The sequence below is a fragment of the Nomascus leucogenys genome, chromosome 3, assembly GCF_006542625.1.
Source record: "Nomascus leucogenys isolate Asia chromosome 3, Asia_NLE_v1, whole genome shotgun sequence".
Lineage (NCBI taxonomy): Eukaryota > Metazoa > Chordata > Mammalia > Primates > Hylobatidae > Nomascus > Nomascus leucogenys.
In genome coordinates, this window is record NC_044383.1 from 31,644,695 (window position 1) to 31,671,551 (window position 26,857).

General features: G+C 41.7%; 1 protein-coding gene across 6 annotated transcripts in view; it reads left to right on the forward strand.

Annotated features, from left to right (window-relative positions):
* The window catches only part of ARMH3 (armadillo like helical domain containing 3), a 215,110-nt gene that overhangs the window by 36,304 nt on the left and 151,949 nt on the right, over positions 1–26,857 (forward strand). For 5 of the 6 annotated variants that reach the window (XR_004028954.1, XM_003255385.2, XM_030807990.1 and 2 more), the window contains exons 9-17: positions 5,028–5,084; positions 6,174–6,217; positions 7,280–7,340; positions 9,062–9,108; positions 9,635–9,710; positions 12,741–12,834; positions 17,259–17,360; positions 25,002–25,060; positions 26,759–26,824. Coding sequence is in view for 5 of the 6 variants with exons in the window: in XM_003255385.2 (XP_003255433.1) it covers positions 5,028–5,084; positions 6,174–6,217; positions 7,280–7,340; positions 9,062–9,108; positions 9,635–9,710; positions 12,741–12,834; positions 17,259–17,360; positions 25,002–25,060; positions 26,759–26,824 (606 nt within the window). In the remaining variant the exon portion in view is untranslated. The remainder of the gene's footprint in view (positions 1–5,027; positions 5,085–6,173; positions 6,218–7,279; positions 7,341–9,061; positions 9,109–9,634; positions 9,711–12,740; positions 12,835–17,258; positions 17,361–25,001; positions 25,061–26,758; positions 26,825–26,857) is intronic. The other variant, XM_030807984.1, reaches the window with a different exon arrangement.

Here is a 26,857-nt window from a genome sequence, read left to right on the forward strand (position 1 = left end):
TACCCACTTCAGCCTCCCAAAGTGCTGGGATTACAGGAGTGAGGCACCGTGCCCAGCTGATAATTGTATGTGCTACACTTTTATATGACTGGCAGCACAGTAGGTTTCTTTACACCATTATCACCACAAATATGTGAGTAATGAATGCGTTGCACTGTTATAATGGCTAAAATGTCACTAGGTTATAGGGATTTTTCAGTTCCATTATAATCTTATGGGACCACCATAGTATATGCAGTCCATTATGGACCAAAATGTCCTTATGCAGCACATCACTGTATATCACATCTTATGCAATCTGCTTATGTAAGTATCGCTGTTGGCCTAGAAACTCCTTCTGATTTTAATGAAAAATCGAAGACAGTGCCTTATTCATATGAGTTCTGGAGTTCTTTTTGCCCCCGAATTAATCAAGGTGCAGATTTATAGGTTTTTGAGATGAAGAGCAGAACCCAGAGATTTATACTTGGGTTGGCACATATATTTGATTCCCTTCAAAAGGCAGAATACACAGAAAAGGAAGGGGACCACTCAAGGAAGACCGGAGGCTTCACTGGAGATTGCTTTTGAGGAGTAGGAAGCATTTGGCACTGAGTCCTGGACACTAGGAGTACATTACTGAACCCAAAAGTCAGGAGCTGCACTGAGGCAACCTGACTTTCTTCACTTAATAAATAGCAGTACTGTGAGAACTGGGCCAGCTGGAGAGAGAATTTTCTTTTTTGAGCTTCTGGATCTTCACCTAGTGATTTTTGATATGATTCCTAGTTAGGCTTTATTTGGCCAGGTTGAAAGTGATGGGTAACACAAAATCTGGAGCTTATTCTTACAAGAAGAGATATGGAAGAAGGGGAGGCTGTGAGAAAGGAATACTTAAAGAGGGACTAGAATATGCAGAGCAATGTGAATGTGTTATAAATTCCAGGATCCGATTGTTTTCATTGTCTTGGAGGAACTGATGAATGGTGGGTAGAGCTTATAATAAATATGAAATTTTTTTTTTTTTTTTCTGGAGACAGAGTCTCGCTCTGTCGCCCAGGCTGGAGTGCAGTGGCGCAATCTCGGCTCACTGCAAGCTCCGCCTCCCGGGTTCACGCCATCCTCCTGCCTCAGCCTCTCCGAGTAGCTGGGACTACAGGCGCCCACCACCACGCCCGGCTAATTTTTTTTTTTTTTTGTATTTTTTAGTAGAGACGGGTTTCACCGTGGTCTCGATCTCCTGACCTCGTGATCCGCCCGCCTCGGCCTCCCAAAGTGCTGAGATTACAAGCGTGAGCCACCGCGCCCGGCCATAAATATGAAATTTATTCCCAACACCTGTTTTACTGATGATCTGGGGGGGCTGGCATGGTAGCCATTTTGATCTCTGTCATATGTAATAGCCTCTGGGGCCTCATTACAACTGCAAGAAAAATAGCTGTGGAAAAATGCTGAGGCTAGTTAAAGAGAGGTGAGGGTTATATGTGATAGGAACACACTATCATCAGTAATGAATATTTTTGGAACATTCTACTGGATGCAGTCCACTCTGAGGCAATGGCTTGGCTTCGCTGATTGTGATCTGAATCCTGGCTCAGCTCAGTAGGGCTCTCTCAAATGTCAGTCTGAAATATTGGACATGGCCAAGGAACTGGAGAGAATCATATTTCTGGAATGAAGTATGCATCTCTAGTCTTTCAGAAGCCCCCCAGAAGAATTAATATAGTGGGCAAGGGCGAGCTGGTGGGCCTAATATATCTGGGCTTTGCAGCTTTTGATATAAATCATTCACCAGAAACCATTAAGGAAGGTTTTTGACAGGAACGTGAAGAATTCCAGATGAACATAGCAAAACCAAAGCTGGTGAAATTCTGTGCAAACTAGCATGAGACAGTGTGCTGGGGAGAATAGCATTCTAGCCCCCAGCACAATCAATCTCATGATCAATGGGGTAAGTTGTAACCTTTCCAGAAAGGTACCGAGGCACAGAGAGGCTGGGTACCCAACTAAGCACAAAGAAAGTGAAGAAGTTGTTGGACTTAAGCAATAAAAGTGATAGAAAAGATACCATGTAGTAAATGTGTAGTTCTTCCTCACTTCAAGTAATGTGTTCCATTTTAATCATTTCATCTAAAAAGACAAAAGAGCCCCCAAAAAAGGTCTAGGGAAGAGCAATGGAAAACGTTAAGTGTATCTGCAATCAAATAAAGGCAGGATCCTAGTAGAGTGATACTGTGAAGACTCACAGATTTTGTAATTCTGTCTTATGGATGAAAAGTAGATTTCCTCCAGTTTTAAAAAGTGACCAGTACAACAGGGGTATAGTTTAAATAATTGGCCTTTGGTAAAATAGAAATTTTCACAACATAAGATCCTGGCTTTCTAGGCTGGCCAAGTCTCCTGAGATGAAGTGACTCAGATCCCAACTGTTTCCTAGAGCATGACATTTCTCAGAAGTTACCATATTGTTTATTATGTCTAATTAAGTTGTTCCTTTTCTCCCCACACTGCCCTTTTTCCTAAAGAGCTTTCCTTTGAATGTGATAATAATGTAAAAGAGGAAAACACATAGCTACCTGTACCAATTATTAAGCCTTTAGCATGTACCAGCTGTTGTGCTAAGGATTTGATGTGTCTTACTTCCTTTAAGCCTTATAGCAACCCCAGGAGAAAAAATACAGGTTGACCGTTTCTAATCTGAAAATCTGAAATTCAAAATGCCCCCAAATCTGAAACTTTTTGAATACCAACATGACACTCAAAGGAAATGCTCATTGGAGCATTTCAGATTTTTGGATTAGGGATGCTTAACAGGTTAGTATAATGCACATATTCCAAAATGTTAAAATCCAAAATCCTAAGTACTTCTATCCCAAATGTTTGTTTGATTGATTGATCGAGACAGGGTCTCACTCTGTTACCCAGGCTGGAGTGCAAGGATGTGATCACAGCTCACTGCAGCCTTGACCTCCTGGACTCAAGTGATCCTCACACTTCATCCTTCCAAGTAGCTGGGACTACAGGCATGTGCCACTATGCCTGGCTAACTTTTTAAATTTTTTGTAGAGATAGGGTTTTGCCATGTTGCCCAAGCTGGTCTTGAACTCCTGGGCTCAAGTGATCCTCCCACCTTGGCTTCCCAAAGTGTTAGGATTACAGGCATGAGCCACCGTGCCCAGCCCTAAAGCATTTTAGATGAGATACTTAATCTTTATCCTCATTTTACAGATGAGGAAATAGAAACTTAGCTTTATGTGCCTAATTCGTCGCAATTAATAAGCAGAAGAACTAGAATGCAGAATGCAAACGTTTGCTTGGAAATCAGATGGCCCCAATTAAAACCTAACACAGGTTGGGTGCAGTGGCTCACGCCTGTAATCCCAGCACTTTGGGAGGCTGAGGCAGGCAGATCACCTGAGGTCAGGAGTTTGAGACCAGCCTGACCAACGTGGAGAAACCCTGTCTCTACTAAAAATACAAAATTAGCTGGGCGTGGTGGCACATGCCTGTAATCCCAGCTACTCAGGAGGCTGAGGCAGGAGAATCGCTTGAACCTGGGAGGCGGAGGTTGCAGTGAGCTGAGATCATGCCATTGCACTCCAGCCTGGGCAACAAGAGCAAAACTCTGTCTCAAAAAAAAAAAAAAAAAAAAAAAACCCAAAACTTAAAACAGTCTACTTTTGGGTGACTAGAACTTTAAAAAATTATGCCAAGATATAGTGGTCTGCTCTTTCTAGTGTTACTGTGATCGTGGCAGCATATCTAAGTCAGCCGATTTTGCTTGATTTTCTTTTCCGAGGACCCACTTGCATGGGAGCTTCCCTGAGGTCTGTAGAATCAGCAGAATTTGACTGTTTGTTATAGGAAGAAGTGTTGAGAGCCTTCCTTCTGTCAGATCAAGTAACAAATGGAGTGGGTTTTAGACCTTAAGTTGTGTTGCATTAAACCTTATAAAAATTTGGGCTGTTAAGAAAGCAAAGCTGTCTCTTTCTCTGTTCCCAATTGACATGCGAAAGATGCCCTCAGAAGCTTGGTTAAATAGGTCTGTGTGGGGAATGAGCCTTTCAGTTGAGTTTTCAAGTTTCTCAGTTATGAGTTTTTTTTGGTAGCTGTAGAAACTGCCAGTCTGAGAACTATTGTTCCTTGCCTCTCTTGGATTAGAATTGGTGCTTGATCTATATAAAATTTTTCCTCATATCCCATAGATGTAAGGAAAGGTCATTGGTTCTCATCCCCCTTGTAGGAGATGATCCAGTTGCTTTATGAGTTTAAATATATGTTGCTTTATGAGTTTAAATATATGACCATTTTCTTATGCTGCCTAACTGAGATTGGGTCTGGAAAAACCCAAGAACTCTTCCAGTGCTCTAAGTGATGGGACAATCATTAAATCCCAGTGTCCTGACCAGATTGTTGTTTGGGTAATTACATCCTTTTTTTCAGTTCTCCCTGCAGTGTTATTTGGATATCAGATCTCCATAAATGACCTCTCTGGCTGTTAAGCAGCTGCCACTTTCCACCCCAAGGTGGCTTTGCTTTACGGGTGGGTGAATCAGTCCTTGCATATAGTTTGTGAAATGGTTAGGGAGCCTTTGGGATGAAAATGTAAGTTAGCAACTTATAAATATGTGCCTTATGGCAAGAAGCTTTTATGTTCCCCAAAAGACGGCTATCTCTATGGACTTAGTAAATTATTGGTAGGGTAGGACAAAGTGAGTGTTGTGGAGCATTCACTTACTTTTTAGATGCAAGTAAAACAGAAAGATCGTAGAAGTGGTGGACATAGGGCCTGCACTGATTCAGCCTAATGGCAGAACTGAACAGAGGTGTGTATATGTATTTGTGTGTACACTTGATGAATGCCCAGACACACTGAGAAATTAACTGGAAATGGGAGGAGTCAGCAGGCAATATGGATTGGGACTGTGTATTAGGAGCATCACTGTAGAGAGAGGGCCTTATAGAAGCATTTTTATTAACACTTTGAAGACAGCTAATGGGCTTTCTTAAGGTCAGACTTACCTGGAGTCTCTTCTCTTATTTAACAGTCTGTGAATCCTTATATTGTGAAGCTATCTATCGTGGATGATGAGGCCACACTCAATGTGAGTATCTGGATCCTTGTGTATTGTCTTACTTATTTGCATTCAATGGTATTACTTTCAGTGGAAAGTACATTTAGAACAGAGAGAAGAGAGCTATTCTGTCAATTTCATCTGGTTATAGAGAGGGAATTAATATTTCTTTTTAGTGCATCAGTGCTACCGTTCTACTGTCTTCTGACTTATCATGGAAGGAAGATTTGAGGGGACATTTGCTTGCTAATCATGATGAAGTGGTTATGTTTCACGTTATAGTGTGCTGAAGTTGATTATCCTATGATGTCAATAAATTACACATTCAAGAATAAGAAAGCTTAGATGACTAAATGATGGGAGATTCCTTCTTTTAGAACTAGCCAGATAGTATTTATAGCCTGACCTGGTGAAGCTGAAACATGGGGATGATCTATATCTACTATATGTATCCTTGAAAGTTTGGGAAATAACATCTGATCTCTGAATATAGGGAGGAAGAAGATGACCAGCTGTCTTGCTTTATTCCCTTTCCATCCTACCGTATTCCTTCCTTCCAATTTCCTTTATGAAAAAAATGCACACATGATTCATGCTGTGGCCTTAATTGATCTTTGTGTTATGCATCACAGGTTCTGGGGGAAAGTTGATAAGTCACTTTAACATTTATTGAATGCTACTTGCCTTTACATTCCTGTGGCTTTAAAGAAAGCGGCTTATCTATGTGCACCTTCATTTAGCATGGACTCATTGTCACCTTGCTGTGGCTGTTTTGGAGACATTTGAGGGCTTTTTGTTTGAAGATTCTAACTGGATCTTCTCTTTCAAAGTGAAAATGATGCCAGTGAAATTGTCAACAATCTGGGCTGGTCTGTTTCACCGCTTGATAATCCATTTTAATTGTACCTGGGAACATTAAGATAATTAGACACGAAAAATCTTCCCAAAGAACTTCCTTTTGATGCTTTGACAGTGCCGCTCAGAATTTCTGTCCTTGTTGCCAACTTTCAGGCAGGACTTCTTGGGCTAATTAGTGTTCTTTCTGACCTTGTTCTAGCATCATCACCAACCCCCAAAGGCTGCTGTCTTATTTCACCTGTGCTATCTTTTCCCTTCTAGGGAATGGGACTTGTAATTGCTCAGGCTTTATCTGAGTACAACAGGTAAGTCCACCTTTCCAGAATGGAAGGGGGTCTGATTTTCATTTGAATTGGTTGTTAGAGTTTTGTTAGAGTTCTTGGGTCAAATTCCCTTACCTAGTCTAAGAGTATTCAGAGGTATAGCCCCTGGCAGATGTATTTGCTCTAGCTTTGCTTGATGGCCTTAGCAGGGATTGTTTTTAACACCAGGGGAAAAGTAGCTACCAGGTTAGTGTCTCTTTAGGCAGTTAGGCACATTCCTTTGCAACTTTTGGTATTTTATTACAGAGCATTTTAGCTAGTCTTCCAGCCACAAGTGGGCACTTCCATTTAGTCCAGTGTATCATACAAGTATTTTCCATTAAAAAAGGTTGTGAAGACTGCTTTTTTGTTATCTTAAAAAATATATAAAAGGAGAAAGTATATTAGGTAGCCCTAGTTTGACAGATGTTTCTTTTTTATTGGGAATGAATCTCAACTTCTCAGAGTCCCTGTTTCTCCTGGGGGCTCCCTTCATTGATGCTTGCTTTCCCTTTTGCTGGAAGGATCTGACATTAGTGAATGGAAACCAGAAGTATCCCTAATTCTGGCAAGGGCCAGGCAGGATCTTTCATGCTCCTCTCTAGACTTTTCTCACACACTTGGGTATCAGAACTTCAAATCTGTCCCATCTCTGCAGAGAGTTTAGTTTACTGATTTCCTTCCTCCTCCTTTAAAAAGAAACAAGATTTTCAGTGTTGTAGCCCTAAAGTAATTTTGCTGTCACACTTTTCAAGTAATAGATTGTTTGAGAAGTAACTGGATCAGCTATATGTTAGGGCACTTTTGCAGCCTGCTTTGTAAGTCTGAGTCTCTCCCAAAGTAGCCAGGCATTTTGGTACACACTACCTCAAGAGCAGACAGGTGCCTCTTAGCTTGCAGGGATTGTCATAATGCTTGATTGTCATAATGCTTGATTGTCATAATGCTTTAGTTTTCTGGAGTCAGAGAATTTTAAGAGTGCTCTGCCCTGATTATCCCAAATGCCAAGGACAAAGACATAATTGATAAATAATCCTAGAGTTGAATTTAGTTCTTTTTGTTTAGGCAGTATAAAGACAAGGAAGAAGAACACCAAAGTGGTTTTTTCTCTGCTTTAACAAATATGGTAAGTCCTGCTTTTTTTTTTTTTTTTCTCCTGAAGAAAACAAACAGTGTGGTCTGCAGGGGTGGACAAATCAGGCTCCGAAGTTCAGATATTTGAAGTGATGGCATGATGACAAGAGAGAGGCTGTTCAGAGCAGATTTTCTTGGGGAGTGTATTTCCTTTAGTGAGTTTCTTTCTTTCTTTATTTCTTTTTTTTTTTTTTTTTAAATCCCCACTTTTGATGTACCTTTAGTGAGATAGGGGAAAGGAGAGCTTTAGTTTCTCTGGTACTTAGTTTTTCCACATTAATTAATTAATTAATTAATTTTTAAAGGCTAAAGAAAAGGTACACATTAAGCCAGAATTTGCTTCCTAAAGAGTTGGCTCCGTTTAGGCACTGACTTTGTGGAACACAGTATAGTAGGGTTTGGATCTGAGTGCTCTCCTGAATGCTCCTTTGCTGTCTGCCATGGCTGTTTGATCCTCATAGCTGGTCCTAGGGTTGAGCGATTGTGCAGTAGATCTGAGCCACTCTTCTAATAGCTTAGGGTTTGGGCTTAGAGGTCTGAATTTTAGGGAAGTTATTGGTCCAGTTTGCAAGACTTCAGGGCAAGGTTTCTTGGCATTTGGTACCAGATAATCCGAGACTGATTTTGAAGAGATAAATCTAGGAGATTCTAGAATCTAGGCAGATTCAGAAAGTCTGTCTTCTGGGCATTATTATCCAAGTAATCAGCTCCAGGGCAAGACAATTTTTTGGTCATTTGCAAGAAGCAGTTGCCCCCTCTCCTCCTCCACTTCTGCAATTTTTTTTCCCCCACTGCTTACGAATTGTTCCTTCTGCCTTCTCAGCCTGTTCTCAGGAAGGGGCCTGATAAACTCTTTAACTCCAAAATGTAAATGAGTGAAGTCTCTCGGGGGCTAGAGAAGTTTGAGTTTTGTACTGGTGTTTGATTAAATGAATTAGATACAATTATACTGCTGCCAGATATCTCTGCCTTTCAGTCAAGTTTTCAGAAAGTTTTGTACCAAACACATGAAGCTCTAGCAGCATAGGTTTGTGTATAGTTTCAAGCATAATTAAGGAGGTGGAAGAGGTATTTTTTAGTGGGGGTGGGCATCTTAGTGCTTCTGATATCATACACATTAGAGGCAGCCTACTCCATTTACTTATTCACTTGCTCTGACTAGGACACAGACTAAAGATTTTGTTATCTGAAAAATGGAGAGTGGATCTTATATAGACAGCTTTGGTCTGAAACCCGAATATTGTTCCCAAAGATAGCTTTATGTTGGTTGAAGTCAGCCTGCTTCCTGTGAAGTTTTTCCTAAGTTAGTTTCTGACTTCAAATAAGCAACTTCTAGGAAAGATACAGAGTGATGAAGATGTGTAGGTTAACTGTCAGAGTGACTGAACTTACACACTGAAAAGGAGAGTTGGACAAAAGTACTAGGCTTTTTCTTTAAGGCAAGATGATTTAGTAGGCAAGATGATTTACTAGGCAAGATGATTTAGTAGGATTCTCATTATTTCATTTATTTCATTATTTCATTTATTACTTATGAGTCTTTTAAGATTTTCAAAGTGGGCTGGTTTTAGTGTGTGTGACTTATGGCCCAGAGTTCCAAGTTCTCCCCAGCTGGAAGCAGCTTGTTTTCTTCACTGACAAAAGGCTTCCTAGGCAAAAAGCTCCTCTCATATCCTCCTGCTATAAGTTTGCAATTCCCCTTTTCTTCCACAGGTGGGCAGCATGTTCATAGCAGATGCCCATGAGAAAATCTCAGTACAGTAAGTGCCTGACATTCTTGTGCAGTGACTTGGACTTTAGTGTGGGCTGTCCTGCTGGATATGAGAGTGTGCAGTGTTACCTCTTGCTAATCTTTTACAGCATCATACTTTTTTGGTGATTTTCAAATGTTTCATGGGTTTTGAACATTAATGGACCCTTAGAAATTTCTGCTTTTCATATGTATTGAGCGACAATAAGCTGAACAACTGTTGCCAGCCTATCTCTGCAATGAAACAAAAGAGGGATGAGTGTCTGAGCCAGTTGAGGACTTAACTGGGTTGAGGTGGAAAAACAGAGGGAAGATAATGAAGTAGATGAGAACTGGTCCTAAGGAATTAAAGTGAAGGCCCTGACTCCTGCCTATACACTTTTGCATACGCCCAAATGGCGAGTAAAGGGGAACTTTAGAAATGCAAAGGAATTGATAATGAGGCGCTGGGGTGCAATCCAATCTTATCTTCATGGTTATACTGTTTAACTCCCCCCACTATAAAAGCCGCTTCAATTTGTTCTCTTTTTCTTTAGAACCAATGAGGCCATTCTTCTGGCACTTTATGAAGCTGTTCATTTAAATCGCAACTTCATCACAGTATTAGCTCAGGTTGGTTACGTTAAAAATCCCAGTATTTTTTTCTCCCTAAATTTCATACCGATTAATTCCATTGAAAAGCCTATCTGGCTGTACTTGTTTAAACTCTGCTTTGCATTGGTAAGTGATAGTAACAAGGAGTTGAATCAGTTGCCTTTGTTTCCTGCTGTCCTCAAATATGTATGTTTCCATCGGTGCTGAAATGGGTCTAATAATGTGCAAAGTTAGTTTTTTTGGCCAGTTTACTGATCCTATTAACCCAAGTGAGTTGTCATGACTTCATTTTGCTCACTAGAAATCCCTGGTATTATCTGCTATGTGGATTTTTATATTGGGCTGTCTGCTTTCCACACCACTGTGGAATTACAACTGGAGATAAAATAGGCCAAGCCACTCATCTTATTATTTCACCAATTTCCAGAGGAAAAAAGTAAAAAATATCCTGGCCAGGTTAAGGTTAGCTGTTAACAGATAACGTGGTTTGCATGCATTGAAAGGAAATCATAGAATACTGAGCGCTGGGCCCTGTGCTGTGGCTCCTGCCTGTAATCCCAGCACTTTGGGAGGCTGAGGTGGGCGGATCACAAGGTCAGGAGATCAAGACCATCCTGGCTAACACGGTGAAACCCTGTTTCTACTAAAAATACAAAAAAAAAAAAAAAATTAGCTGGGCGTGGTGGTGGGCACCTGTAGTCCCAGCTACTTGGGAGGCTGAGGCAGGAGAATGGCATGAACCTGGGAGGCGGAGCTCGCAGTGAGCCGAGATCGCGCCATTGCACTCCAGCCTGGGGGACAGAGCGAGACTCTGTCTCAAATAAAATAAAATAAAATAAAAACAAAACAAAACAAAATAAAAAACAAACAAAAATACCCCCAGAATACTGAGCGATGGGTCACATGTCTGAGGGATAGCCGCAGTAATTGGCATAGAAGAGGACTAAAGTAGACCGAGAACTCAAGAGCTGTTAATGAAAGCCATTTTAAAAAATTGATAAAGTGTTTTTATCTTAAAGCCAGACTGTTTATGTATGTAGGGTTATTTTAAGGGAAAGTTTGCAGGCCGGGCACGGTGGCTCACGCCTGTAATCCCAGCACTTTGGGAGGCCGAGGCGGGCGGATCACGAGGTCAGGAGATCGAGACCACGGTGAAACCCCGTCTCTACTAAAAATACAAAAAAATTAGCCAGGCGTGGTGGCGGGCGCCTCTAGTCTCAGCTACTTGGAGAGGCTGAGGCAGGAGAATGGCGTGAACCTGGGAGGCGGAGCTTGCAGTGAGCCGAGATCGTGCCACTGCACTCCAGCCTGGGCGACAGAGCGAGACTCCGTCTCAAAAAAAAAAAAAAAAAAAGAAAGTTTGCTAATGCTTTTTCTCAAAAGGTAGATGTATATGGAATCTATTGATTTGAATTGTAACACAAAAATAACGTCATGCTTAAAAAGCATCGTGCTGGTTTGAGATCTGCTTCATAGAACACTTAAGAGTTTTCATGGCTGATAACATAGAGACTTTAGTTATTATTTTCACTCCGTTTCTTATCTGCTCTTCAAATCCTATAACTGATTTTAAAGGAAGAGGTGAGGAAGGTAAAGTGCTGGTAAAGCTGTTAGGGAAGAAAAGGGAAGTTTAAAACAGCTGTCACTCAGCTTAATTCTCAAGAGCTGATGTGGGAGGGATGGCTAAGAAAGGTTAGGGACAGAAGTGTCATCTGTTTTGGTCCCTACTGGGTGTCTCACTATGTCTTTGCCTCCCAGTGAAGGCAACACAGACTTTTGTTTGTTGTGGAACAGGAAGGCCGACGTCTGAATAGCTCTTTTGCTTTTTTTTTTTTTTGGAGACGGAGTCTTGCTCTGTCACCGAGGCTGGAGTGCAGTGGCACGATCACTGCTCACTGCAAGCTCTGTCTCCTGGGTTCAGGCCATTCTCCTGCCTCAGCCTCCCGAGTAGCTGGGACTACAGGTGCCCGCCACCACACCTGGCTAATTTTTTTTTTTTTTTGTATTTTTAGTAGAGACAGAGTTTCACTGTGTTAGCCAGGATGGTCTTGATCTCCTGACCTCGTGGTCCACCTGCCTCGGCCTCCCAAAAGTGCTGACATTACTGATGTGAGCCACCACACCCGGCTGAATAGCTCTTTTTATAGTACCTGGTATCCCCTTGACTCATGTACATCTACTAGTCAATTATGTGGTTATCAGAACAGCCTATTGATGTGTTTTAGGTTGATCTGATGAGATCCCAGGTCCGGATGGGATTGCAAATGTTCTCTGCTCTCTTGTAGAATAATCCTGTATATTTGTTTACCGAGTTTTTTTTTTTTTTTTTTTTAATTTCTATGGTGCCACAGAAAAACTTATGTAATGGGAACCTAGTTGCTTAAGATAAATTAGCACACAGAGCTTATTAGAGATTAGCAAGCATCAGCCGTAATCTCAAGTACTCATGAGAACTAAATGCAGAAGTAGTCCCTTCTCAGTGAGCTTTTTTTCTTTTCTTTTTTTTTTTTTTTTTTTTTTGAGATAGAGTCTTGCTCTGTCACCAGGCTGGAGTGCAGTGGCGTGATATCACCTCACCGCAACCTCCGCCTCCTGGGTTCAAGTGATTCTCCTGCCTCAGCCTTCGAGTAGTTGGGACTACAGGCATGCACCACCATGCCTGGCTAATTTTTTGTATTTTAGTAGAGACGGGGTTTCACCATGTTGGCCAGGATGGTCTCCATCTCCTGACCTCGTGATCTGCCTGCCTCGGCCTCCCAAAGTGCTGGGATTATGGGTGTGATCCACTGTGCCCAGCCTCAGTGAGCTTTCTAATTATGAGACTAGGGGCACAGTGGCATGCATCTGTAGTCCTACCTACTCAGGAGGCTGAGGCAGGAGAGTGCTTGAGCCTCGGATTTCGAGACCAGCTTGGACAACATAGCAAGATGCTGTCTCAAAAAAAAAAATTATAAGGTCCGGAATACCAGTCCTTATTGGTATTAGGCAGTTGATACTCAGGGAGAACTGGATTTTCTGTTTTCTTACACATCTGTGTATCTTTTTCAGAGCCATCCAGAAATGGGCTTGGTGACGACTCCTGTCAGTCCTGCTCCTACAACCCCAGTCACACCACTTGGGACCACACCGCCTTCCTCTGATGGTGAGCCAACCACCACTTTGCTTTTCTTGGTTAATATGATCTTAGATCTCTCAGAGTGAGCATAGCCGTGTTCAACAAAGAACGTAGTTGTTAATTTTTCCCACTAAATTTGTCTGTAATACTATCCTTCAGGCCTCCTAAATTTCCAAAGAAAACTTTGGAAAAAGACAGTCCAGCGATTTTCTCTGTAAAAGAAGCTTACATAACTCTAGCTTTTCCTTCTCAGGGAGTAGTTGTAGAGGCATGGAGTACTAGACCTGAAAGGTCAGTAATGCCTGTCCTGCCACAGTCTCAGAGTCCTTGTGAGGCTCAGATGAGATATTTTGTGAAAAATGCCAACTTGTGATTATAAAGCACTGAAATGAATGTAAAATAGTAATGTTATGTGATGTTACCATGTGATCAGTGAGGGAATTAAGGCCAGAGAAATGAAGCAGTTTGCCTAAAATTAGTGAGAGTAGAGACTGAGAACCCAAACGTGTAAGCAGGATCTTGTCTATTTTGTTTGCTACTATATGCCTAGCATAGTGCCCAGCATGGTACTTGCTTGATAAATATTTGTTGAATAAATGAATGAGAATGTGAACCTGGCTCTCATTCACTGTTATGTGTCTATCAGCCACTCCCAGTTGGAAATGACAGGCTTTGAGTATATTATAATTGGGAGTTTGGTGGATATGTAAGATTTCTCTCCCTCAAGACAACAATGGTGAAAATTTCTCCTTCATAAATCTTATGGCTGGAACCTAAGAAAAAGGCAACAGAAAAGAAATTATGAATTTTTGCCAAAAACTTTGAGGTCTATTATAGGCTGAGTGTTTTGGTGGAATATTGTAACCTAAAAACTATCTATGTTAATATTTGATGTTGTAGCTCAAAGATTGACCTTGTTTTGGGTAAAGAAGTACAGGCAATCCAACTTTGATACTTTCTTTTTGCCTCCCCACTGTTCGTGAAATGACCTTCTTTATTCTTTCTCTCCTTTAAGTTTTCATATACCACCTGTGGCAGTAACATTTCCAGGCAGTATAAATAGTACAGAACTATGACAGGGAGGTGCCATTGTTAGTCATATGTATGGTAGCAAATTGGATCTGTTTAGAATTGAAAGCCAAATCCCAAAATATCTTTTTTTTTTTTTTTGAGACAGAGTCTCGCTGTCATTTAGGCTAGAGTGTGGTAGTGTGATCTCGGCTCACTGCAACCTCTGCCTCCCGGATTCAAGCGATTCTCATGCCTCAGCCTTCTGAGTAGCTGAGATTACAGGCATGTACCACAACGCCTGGCTAATTTTTGTATTTTTATTTTTATTTATTTATTTGTTTTTGAGACGGAGTCTCACTCTGTCACCCAGGCTGGAGTGCAGTGGCGCAATCTCGGCTCACCGCAACCTCCACCTCCCAGGTTCAAGTGATTCTCCTGCCTAAGCCTCCCTGGGACTACAGGTGCGTGCCACCATGCCCGGCTAATTTTTTGTATTTTTAGTAGAGATGGGGTTTCACAGTGTTAGCCAGGATGATCTTGATCTCCTGACCTTGTGATCCGCCTGCCTCCCAAAGTGCTGGGATTACAGGCGTGAGCCACCACGCCTGGCCAATTTTTGTATTTTTAGTAGAGATGGGGTTTCACCATATTGGCCAGGCTGGTCTCGAACTCAGGTGATCCGCCTGCCTCAGGCTCCCAAAGTGCTGGGATTACACCCATGAGCCACCATGCCCAGCCCCAAAGTATCTTACTGAGAAGGAGCAAGTAGTAAGGATTGCCTACTTGTCTCTGTTTATTCGGGCCACAGAATAACCCAATGGCAATCCTGTACTTTCTCTTTAAGAATGAAGCCTGCCCGGTTACCATGGATATCAAAAGCAATATATATATATATATATGAGTTCCATGTGATGTTGGGGTTTGGATGCTTCAGAGAACTGCCTTTCAAACTGTTCATTGTGAACACTTCCACCCACACACTTGATTATGCAATGGCAGGATTTGTGCTTACTTACCTACAACCAGTGAGCTTTTATTTTTTCTAGTGGGAAGATCAAGTCAGCCCACTTTCAAATGACTGTCTCCCTTGACAAAAGCTGCTGGGAAGAATTATGAAGCCAAAGATCAAGGAATGACTCTTCCTTAGGAAGAAGATTTTAATTTGTGAGGGATTTTATTCTGTCTCTGTTCTATTTGTTCTTTTCCCTGTCTCCTAACTCATTTCCTTCTGTAGGGTTCCTAAGTATTACAACCTTGTTTTTAATTTTTAGATCTTAATTATAGTAGTGTTCAGTAGCCCACTTATATTTAAAGGTATGTCACCAGAGCCATATTTTTAAAAGCCGGCAGTTTAGCTATAACATTTGTTCTCAGCTCAGACTTGACATTTGACAACTCAGCCTTGGCATGAGAGGACTTTCTGGTAAACTAAAAATACATATACTTCTATATTTCTACATATTATATAAGATAGTTTTCCAGTTATTGCTGTGTATGAGCAGGAAAAAAGCCCCACTTACCAGTTAGGTGCCTCCTTGTATTGTACAAAGAGATGATTATGGGTTCTGAGCTTCAAAACAGGCTGTGGTTTGAAATGACAGTCTTGGGTCATTAACCCATAACATGAATTAAAACCTTTTAGTATTTCAACATAAAAATATATTTGTCTTATATTAGCTCTTGGAGGCCTAACTGGGAAAATAGCCAGGGGTTGGGCATGCTGATTTCTTTTCATAAGGCTTTTTGTTGTGCTTGCTGTTTATTATGGGTTCATAATATGCACATGTTTCCCACTGTTAATAAACGTTCTCTGCATATATCGTAATAACTCCAGAGGGATCTGTTACGGTTATGAGTACATATTATGAGTAATATCCCAAAGTCAACTGAGTCTTCATGGCTGAAAATATAGCAGAAAGCCATAGATTCTCTAGCTTTTCTGGGCCATTATAAGACTCCTTTTACTTATATATTGTGTCTTAGGCAGTGTAAAAGCACTTAACAAGAGGTCTGAGTCTAATTTAAAGCCTTAGAATTTTGGGAAGCCTCCATTAAGACTGTGTTCTGGGCCGGGCACAGTGGCTCATGCCTTAATCCCAACACTTTGGGAGGCCCGAGGCGGGTGGATGGCTTGAGGTCAGGAGTTCAAGACCAGCCTGGCCAACATGGTGAAACCCTGTCTCTACTAAAATACAAAAATTAGCTGGGCATGGTGGTGGGTGCCTGTAATCCAAGCTATTTGGGAGGCTGAGGCAGGAGAATTGCTTGAATGCAGGAGGCGGAGGTTGCAGTGAGCTGAGATGGCACCACTGCACTCCAGCCTGGGCAACAGAGCGAGACTCTGTCTCAAAAAAAAAGAAAATATTGTGTTCTGTATGGGTCAGCCCTGGTCATTAGAGACCAATTATCTGTCATTGTTCATTGGGACTGTGGCTCAGAGAACTTTGTGGAGAATTTCTCTTAGAAACATCAGCTAGGTGTATAAAACTCAGTTCCCAGGCTGTTCCAATCAGTAATGTTCATCTGTTTTTATTTGTTTATTTATTTATTTGTGACAGAGTCTTGCTGTGTCACCCAGGCTGGAGTGCAGTGGCGCCATCTCGGCTCACTACAACCTCTGCCTCCCGGTTTCAAGCAATTCTCCTGCCTCAGCTTCCCCAGTAGGTGGGATTATAGGCACTGGCCACCACACCCAGCTAATTTTTGTATTTTTAGTAGAGATGGGGTTTCACCATGTTGGCCAGGCTGACCTTGAACTCCTTACCTCAGGTGATGTGCCCAACTCGGGCTCCCAAAGTGCTGGGATTACAGGCGTGAGCCACTGCGCTTGGCCTGTTCATCTGTTTTCAGTCTACTATTACTTTTCAGTTCCCTCAAGGGGGGCAGGGAAGTCTGCCACTTAATAGTGGCAGAATTTGAATATACTTCTACCTTAACATTTTCCCCTCTCTATCATGGGTACGTCCAGCCTAAAGACTTGTTCTCAAAATTCAGCAAGCTTTCTCCTTGTTAGGAAGGAATCTTCACTGATTTTAAGCAGGAGACCCATCAAAGTAAAACTCATTTATATTCAATACAGATCTTTGCTTCAGGTAGAAATCAAAGTGCCTTTAAGAAGGGCCTTAAACTCTTTGGGGGTACTTGGCGCAGGAAGTGGAATCAACATACCCTTCCCAGGATGTTGGGAGAAAAAGCACCGTTCTTGGAGACTGGCCCTAGATAGGAGAGCAGGTCACTGGGCTTAATTTGGGGAATAGGAAGGGGACTCTACAGGCTTAGGAAGAGTAGATAAAAGTTTTATGATGAGCACTTGGTCCTTCCTCTGTTGTGGAAAAAGCTTATTTAGTGATTTTTTTGCCTGCCGGCAAATTGGCTATGTGGGTAGAAGTGTTAGATGGAATATGTTGCAGGCTAAGTGCATTTTATCTGTTCTATTCCAGTTATAAGTTCTGTGGAACTCCCACTGGATGCAGATGTACAGACCAGTAATCTACTGATAACCTTTTTAAAGTATAGCTCAATTGTCATGCAGGACACCAAAGGTAAGCCATAGCTATTTTGGGGGCTCAGGAAGTCAAAGGTGTGGCAGGCAGCTAGCATCAAAGAGCAACATTAATATTTTGAAGCTTTGACAAGATGAACTATTGGGGCCTTGTGTACATGGTCTTCATTGCTGGAAAACAGTGATGTCTCACTGCTAGATGGCAATTAGGTGGTGTTGGGAAAACCTGAAGCTGGAGGGGAGTACTCAAAAATAGAACAGGAAAAAAACTGGGCTCTTTGAAAACTAGCAAATCTTCTTAGCAGATCTTGGTAAGTAGATGCAGACTCATGTGTGGGAAGTGGAGGGATTAGCATGCTTCAGGGAATTCCCTTTTGAGGACAGGAACTGAAAGCATCAGCTCGTGGTGAGAATTAGAGGACTGTCGTACACAGTACAGTAGGAAGAGGTGAGATTCAGAGGGACTCTGTTCTTTAACACTTAAAATAGAAGTGTCAGTAGCCATCCTAGAAATGCAAGAGTGGAAGTGGGAGAAGACTGAGTGTTGGAAAAGTTTGAGGTTTTGTTGTGTGATTTCCTGTTTTTCCTCTGTTTATGATTTTGCTATGGCCTTTTACTTGGTGGTAGAATAGTGAAGTAGTTGTCCTAGGAGTGAGAAGGGGTTGGGAGGAGACACAGCAAATTCTATCCAGTATATATCTTAGTTTTGTTTTTTTTCCCCTACTTAGCATTTTTCTATATACAGGATTTACGTGAGTGTTCACAATTTTTATGTGTTTGTTTTTATTGTGGTAAAGTATATATAACAAAATTTACCATCTTAACCATATTTAAATGTACTATTTAGTTGCATTACTTACTTCCATATTTTTGTACAACCATCATCACTGGCTGGGTGTGGTGGCTCATGCCTGTAATCCCAGCCCTTTGGGAGGCCGAGGCGGGAGGATCACTTCAGGCCAGGAGTTCAAGACCAGCCTGGCCAACATGGTGAAACCTTGTCTGTACTAAAAATACAAAAATTAGCCGGGCGTGGTGGCATGTGCCTGTAATCCCAGCTACTTGAGAGGCTGATGTAGGAGAATCGCTTGAACCTGGGAGGTGGAGGTTGCAGAGAGTTGAGATCACGCCACTGCACCCCAGCTTGCATGACAGAGTGAGACTCCATCTCAAAAAAAAAACAAAAAAAACAAAAAAGACAACAAAAAAAATATCATCACCATCCATCTCCAGAACTTTTTCTTTTTTCTTTTTTTTGAAGGCAGGGTCTCAGTCTGTCACCCAGGCTGGAGTGCAGTAGTGTGATTTCAGCTCACTGTAGCCTCGACTTCCTGGGCTCAGGTGATTCTCCCACCTCAGGCTCCTGAGTAGCTGGGACTACCGGTGTGCACCATTATACCTGGATAATTTTTGTGTGTGTGTGTGTGTATTTTTTGTAGATATGGGGTTTCACCATGTTGCCCAGGCTGGTCTTGAACTCTTGGGCTCAAGTGATCTGCCCACCTTGGCCTCCCAAAGTACTGGGATTACAGGTGTGAGCCACCGCACCTGGCCTCAGAACTTTTTCTTCTTACAAAATGGAAACTCTGTACTCATTAAATACTAATACCCCATTCTCCTCTTGCCCCAAGGCCTGGCAGCCACCATTCTGCTTTCTGCCTCTATAAATTTGACTACTCTAGGAACCTGATATAAGTGGAATATATCCCAGTTTTAGGATTGCCTGGAAGTAAGCCTTTGATTTCATGGTGACACCGAGCTAGCATTTTTTCCTTGATTTTTTGTAATGAAAAAATTCTAGGATACAGAAGTTGAAAATAATTATGAAGTGATTTGCCTATATACTCATTAACATTTTACCATACTTGGTTTGCACTTAAATTTCTTTCTGTGTGTCGTTGTTGTTATTTTGGCTGAATCATTTTATTTTATTTTATTTTTTATTTTTTTGAGACAGAGTCTTGCTCTGTTGCCTAGGCTAGAGTGCAGTTGCAGCCAAGGCTCACTGTAACCTCCGCCTCCTAGGTTCAAGCCATTCTCCTGCCTCAGCCTCTGGAGTAGCTGGGACTACAGGCATGTGGCACAACACCTGGCCAATTTTTGTATTTTTAGTAGAGACGGGGTTTCACCGTGTTGACCAGGCTGGTCTCAAATCCCTGACCTTGTGATCCGCCCACCTCAGCCTCCCAAAGTGCTGGGATTACAGGCATGGGCCACCACGCCCGGCCTGGCTGAATCATTTTAAATGAAGTTGCAGACATCATGACTCTGCTTTACACATAAATATCACCTAAAGTTAAGGACATTTTCCTAGATATCCAGAATACCATTATTATATCTAAGAAAGTCAACAATAATTCTCTAATATCATGTAATATTTAGTCCCTATTTCAGTATCCCCATTTGTCCTCAAAATGCTTGCTTTTTTGGGACACAAAGCTAGCATTTTAATGAACATTTTTGTTAGCATTTCTTTTGGTACCTACAGGTTGATCCAGTGGGCTTCTCCTATTTAAAAGGATTTTTTGGCCAGGCGCTGTGGCTCACGCCTGTAATCCCAGCACTTTGGGAGGCCTAGGTGGGAGGATCACCTGAGGTCAGGACTTTGAGACCAGCCTAGCCAACATGGTGAAAACCTGTCTCTACTAAAAAATACAAAAATCAGCCAGCATGGTGGTGGATGCCTGTAATCTCAGCTGCTTGGGAGGCTGAGGCATAAGAATCGCTTGAATGTGGGAGGCGGAGGTTGCCGTGAGCCAAAATCATGCCACTGCACTCTAGCCTGGGCGACAAGGGCAAAACTCTGTCTCAAAAAAAAAAAAAAAAGGATTTTTTTTCCTAATTACAAAAATAATTGAAATATTCTTATTAAACAGTAAAATGTTCTAGCAATAGTTAACTTAGAAAGTGAAAGTTCTTTGTAATTTAAACTCTCCAGAGTTAATCACTCTTAACAATTTGGCATAGATTCTTCCTTTTTAAGACTTATTTATAAGAATCTTTAAATCCTTTTTAGGAACTAACTGTTCAGTAGTTTACATTTGGGTTCTTAAATTATGGTCCGCAGATGAACTTCAGATTCCCAAATAACAAAAAAACCAGTTCCACTTTAGAAGCAAAATTGCTGAAATACTATGGTTTTTGCCACTTTACTTTCTCTGAGGAGAGATTAATGCCTTGTAGGTGGTTTAAGTTTCCCTTAGGCATTAAGTATACTCTAGAAGGCTCTTATTTGCCAAGTGAGGTAGGTAGGTTTCTGGTTGGAGAGTTTTCAGAAGTTTCAGAATGGAGCTGAAAGGCAAGAACTGCATAGGAGACGAAGACCAGGATTCAGAGGCTTTTAGAGTGAGAAAGAAACCTTGGTAGACAGAGATAGGAGAGCTAAAAGGTGAGTATGGGAAATGAAGAATTGCCAGAGCAGAAAGGAGCCTGGGTGGGCAGAGTCTAAGATATGTTACACTCAGACATATTGTATTAGCTCTTGGAGATTTCTGCCTTGCAAACTTAGACTTTTTTCTTCCTTTATGTTTTGCGAGTGTTCTCTTTCAAGAGAGAGAGCTATATCAGGGATGAGATAGATGTAAGTAGTCCATGTCACTAACTCCTAACATAAAACAGTCCATTGGGAGCTGCAGAGATAGCTGAACCTCTGAGACTTGGCAAGAGAGATCTGGTAAGCAAGGATAACCAGACTTGTGTATCACTTTCTTGAAGCCATTGCTTCTTTATGGAAATGGTAACCTCTTCCTTTCTCTAGAAGTATTGCAGCAACCACAGAATAGAGAAACTGCATGGATGTGACCTAGAAAATGAACTTTTAGCTTTGCCTGATATAACACAGTGAACTGAGGCCCTTGGAACTCATTTTTAGCTTTAGTGATTATATAAGCCTCTTTGTCCTGGTCACTTGCCATCCATAAAATGGAAGGCAAAATTAAAGGCTGATTAATTGCAGAATGAGTGGTCTTGGCCAACAGGCAACCTAAATATGGCAAAGGGCAAGGTTAGGAATGAAGAGTTAATTTCAAAAATGACTCCTGTGTGGCTTTATTGGCCCAGCTTTCTTGCTGCCTCAGCCCCTGACCTGCTACATGCCTTGGCTAACAGCATCTCATTATGTTTTTAGCAGCAATAGAAGCAACTTTTTCTTGGCTCTGCTTCCACCACCCGCCCCCATGAGGATATTATCTTTTTCCTTTTTATTATATATTTATCCTTTAAACCCAAAAAGATACTTTTTATAGATATGTATAATAAGGTATAAAGTTTATAATAACTATAATAAATAGCATAACTTATAAAGTATAATAATAAAATGAACATATGTGAACCTACCACTCTTAAATAAAACAACATTAATGCTGTTGAAGCTACCTGTGTGTCCCCTCCCTAATCACTTCTCTCCTCTCCATTCTCCAGAATTTTTTTTTTTTTTTTTTTTTTTGAGACGGAGTCTTGCTCTGTCGCCAGGCTGGAGTGCAGTGGCACGATCTCGGCTCACTGCAACCTCTGCCTCCCGGGTTCAAGTGATTCCCCTTCCTCAGCCTCCCGAGTAGCTGGGATTACAGGCTTGCACCACCATGCCCAGCTAATTTTTTGTATTTTAGTAGAGATGGGGTTTCACCATGTTGGCCAGGATGGTCTCCATCTCCTGACCTTGTGATCCACCCGCTTCGGCCTCCCAAAGTGCTGGGATTATAGGCATGAGCCACCAGGCCCGGCCCAGAATTTTGTATTTATCATTCCTTTGGTTTTGTTTGTTTGTTTGTTTGAGACAGAGTCTCACTCTGTCACCCAGGCTGGAGTGCAGTGGCACGATCTTCTAGGCTCACTGCAACCTCTGCCTCGCGGATTCAAGCGATTCTCCTGCCTCAGCCTCCTGAGTAGCTGGGATTACAGGCGCACGCCACCACGCCTGGCTGATTTTTGTATCTTTAGTAGAGATGGGGTTTCACCATGTTGGCCAAGCTTGTCTCCAACTCCTGACCTCGGGTGATCCTCCCACCTCAGCCTCCCAAAGTGCTGGGATTACAGGTGTGAGACACCAAGCCCAGCCCCGATTCCCTTGGGTTTTCCCCTGCTTTTAAAGCCTTTATTCCTTGGGATTTTTCTGACTTTGGTGGTGTCACCTTAAAGAAGCTTCTGCTTAACCTTTACAATAGATACTAGGCCCTTCGCCCACTTTTTGATGGGGTTGTTTGTTTTTTTCTTGTAAATTTGTTTGAGTTCATTGTAGATCCTGGATATTAGCCCTTTGTCAGATAAGTAGGTTGCAAAAATTTTCTCCCATTTTGTAGGTTGCCTGTTCACTCTGATAGTAGTTTCTTTTGCTGTGCAGAAGCTCTTTAGTTTAATTAGATCCCATTTGTCAATTTTGGCTTTTGTTGCCATTGCTTTTGGTGTTTTAGACATGAAGTCCTTGCCCATGCCTATGTCCTGAATGGTATTGCCTAGGTTTTCTTCTAGGGTTTTTATGGTGAAGGACACGAACAGACACTTCTCAAAAGAAGACATTTATGCAGCCAAAAACACATGAAAAAATGCTCATCATCACTGGCCATCAGAGAAATGCAAATCAAAACCACAATGAGATACCATCTCACACCAGTTAGAATGGCCATCATTAAAAAGTCAGGAAACAACAGGTGCTGGAGAGGATGTGGAGAAATAGGAACACTTTTACACTGTTGGTGGGACTGTAAACTAGTTCAACCATTGTGGAAGTCAGTGTGGCGATTCCTCAGGGATCTAGAACTAGAAATACCATTTGACCCAGCCATCCCATTATTGGGTATATACCCAAAGGACTATAAATCATGCTGCTATAAAGACACATGCACACATATGTTTATTGTGGCACTATTCACAATAGCAAAGACTTGGAACCAACCCAAATGTCCAACAATGATAGACTGGATTAAGAAAATGTGGCACATATACACCATGGAATACTATGCAGCCATAAAAAATGATGAGTTCATGTCCTTTGTAGGGACATGGAGGAAACTGGAAACCATCATTCTCAGTAAACTATCGCAAGGACAAAAAACCAAACACCGCATGTTCTCACTCATAGGTGGGAATTGAACAATGAGAACACATGGACACAGGAAGGGGAGCATCACACTCCGGGGACTGTTGTGGGGTGGGGGGAGGGGGGAGGGACAGCATTAGGAGATATACCTAATGCTAAATGACGAGTTAATGGGTGCAGCACACCAACATGGCACATGGATACATATGTAACAAACCTGCACATTGTGCACATGTACCCTAAAACCTAAAGTATAATAATAATAAAAAAAAGACTGTCTATAATGAAATAGGCCTTAGTTTTGTATTCATAAACACTTTAATTTTAAAATTAAAAAAAAATATCTTAAGTGGAGAGATAGCTGCAGGCTTTTCTGTGGGAGTTGCCTATCAGTTTTTGGGAGGATAGTGCCATAGAAACTGTGGCTAAAGGTGGGTAGAAGAGTCGTGAATCTAGTTTTCTGGAGGCAAGGGCGTTACTCTTTGGCTATATCGGGGCTTTGATGAAGCTACAGGGAGTGTCAGATAGGGATTGTTACCATTACTCTCTTTGCATTGCCTATCTCTGAGGAGAGGTGAGTATATTTGTGGACTGTAATCCCCATTATGCCATCTAATTATCAGGTTTTAATTGGTAGATCCCATTTTTGACAAAGAAGCAGGTCAATGTCAGGGTAAATAGTAATAGCTAACTTCTGCAGCACTCTAATCCATTAAGAGGTCTTCTTTCTAGATTGGACTTCATTCTGGGGCCTGTTGAAGCTAATTTGAAAATCATGAGCCATTTGTCTGTTTTGGCTATGCTGGCATGATCCTCTTCTTACTTCCTTTTCACTCCTTCACCCACAGAGTTTCTGGAAAGTAAAGTAAGCTTGATGGATTCTCGTACTTGGCAGTAATGGATTAGCTCTTTTTTGTCCTTTTGTGTGTAGGCTTAGAGCCCTGCTATTGGAGGTTGCCTTCTTCTTTTTTAATAACTAGAATGGGAGTTGTGAGAGACCAGGGACCTTTGTCTGTTTTGTTCAGTGCTATATCTCTAGTGCCTTGCGCAGTGCCTGCCACATAGTAGTGCTAAGTAAATATTTGTTGAATGAGTAACTTTGACAGGAAGAAAAATGATCAAGAGTTCACAGCTTTCTAGGGCATAAGTATACAATTGCAAGGAGAAGTGTGGGCTGGACCCTAGTCTCCAGTTAATTTCTTTTTTATTTCATTGCCAGTTTGCTATGAGCAGTCATGAAATCTTTCTAGATTTTGTGGTAGGTGGTGCTTAGAGCTGGCAGATGAGAGGGTGGAAAAGGAAATGGACCTGACTATTCAAGTTCTATCAGCAAAGGGCTGATGTGAGAGTACTGGCCACAATTTGAGCCATGACAATAGGAACCATTATGAGTTAGATGGCTCTCAGGAAGGTGGTTAGCCATTTAACAGACTACCAGGATATTAAAAAAATAAATCTTCTGGGGGAATTCTTTTGCCTAGGAGAGAAGGAAGAATTACTATAGTAGTACCTTGATTTTCATTTATGGATTTTGTGGGAAAAGAAAGTGTGAATGTTTCCTTTTATGATATACGTCCTTGTTCTGTATTGAAACAGATGATGTAAGTCTGGATGATTTACAGAGAAGAGTTTCTTTTTTCTTTACAGATGAACACAGGCTTCACAGTGGCAAACTCTGTCTGATTATCCTTACATGTATTGCAGAGGTAGGTCTCACTAGCCTTCTGCTATTAGGCAGTCTTTTACAAAGTGCTGTCTTTCCCTGCCTCCCCTCACCCCATTACTATCTCATGACATTTAGGGTCCTAAAGTTTAGGAGAGAAAATCTTCCCCCTTTGTATTATCTGTCTTCTCCCACTAGAGTGTAGTCTTTGATGAAGCCATGGATAGACAGGGTCTTGTCTGCTTCCACGCTGTTTAGCTCTGTGTTTTTAAACTGTGGAGCAGTTTGTTTGTTTGTTTGTTTTGAGACAGAGTATCACTCTGTCGTCCAGGCTGGAGTGCAGTGGCATGATCTCGGCTCACTGCAACCTCCGCCTCCCAGGTTCAAGCGATCCTCCTGCCTCGGCCCCCCTAGTAGCTGGGATTACAGGCAGCGCCACCTTGCCCGGCTAATTTTTGTAATTTTAGTAGAGACGGGGTTTTGCTATGTTGGCCAGGCTGGTCTCAAACTCCTGACCTCAGGTGATCCACCCACCTCGGCCTCCCAAAGTGCTGGGATTACAGGCGTAAGCCACCATGCCCGGCAGTGGAGCAGTTTAAAAAATAAAAATAAAAAAGGAGCTCAGGTTTCCTGTGATGGGGTGAAGGGGTTGATGGTAAAGCCAGAGAGGGGAATTGGAAACTCAGTAATTGCAGTTTGCTGAGGAACAAGAGCTGAGGGGAAAAAGGAAGGGGTGCTTTGGCTTTTTAAGAAGCCACTTTTGGTTGGACTAATTAGGTTCAAACTCACCATGTATCTTGGTGACACGCAGGCATGGCAGAACTTGAGTGAGTTTAGAGCTAAATTTATAGCTTCAACCTCCCCCTTTACTATTCCCCACTCTGCTCTTTTCTCTCTTAAGAAAAATGGTGAAGGTAGTCCACATGAAGTAGAGATCTCCTCAGTCTCTCTCTCTTCATGTTCTCTGTGGAAAGATGACCTCCTTTTCACTAGATTAGGGGTGGCTGATTATAGAAGAGCTGCTTATTAGCAGTGGGCCTGGTATAATTGCTTTTCAAAAATCTTTCTAAGAAAATCTTTAAAGGAGTTGTTTTTCACAAATTGTAACAGTTCCTTGTAATTGGAGTCTGTAGGCTTGTCAGATCTTCAGAAAAGGTATTGGGAAAGGGCCAAGGGATGTTTATTACTAATCCATGGTAAGAGGTTTTTGATTTTCCATCAGTCTTCAGGAAAGCCCGGAATAGACAGGGTCTTGCCTGCTTCCACGCTGCCTGTGTAGCAGTTTGCTTCTGTTGGGTTGAACCCATTCCCAGCAGAGCACCGATTTTTCTTGTTGCTCCTAAACCCTCATGTGGAGCCTGCGCGTGAATCCTGCAGCCCCTATGAAAACCTGAAGCTATCACAAACAGAGCCAGCTCCTTGGGCAGATGGGACGGAAGAGGGAATAGGAAAACAGATTACTCTCATTCCTCTCAGCATCTGTCTTAAGTCCCTGCGTCTTAATTTTTATTGTTTTTGCTTGGAAATTTTTGACCAGTTAGAGATACACTGGGAAATTATACTGAAGAAAAATCTCATGGCTTAAGTAGGGTTTGACATAAGGCTCTAGGCTTATCCTATTAGCTGTCCAGATGATCCTTGAAAGTAGTTCTTAAAGTCCAAGGATTTGTACGAAGTGCGATAGATTACAGTTTCTTAAATATAGCTCTCACTTCTTACTTTTTCTCTATATTTTTATTAGGATCAATATGCCAATGCATTTTTGCATGATGACAACATGAATTTTCGAGTAAACTTACATAGAATGGTAGGTGTTTCTTTTGCTTCTTGTCTTTTCTTA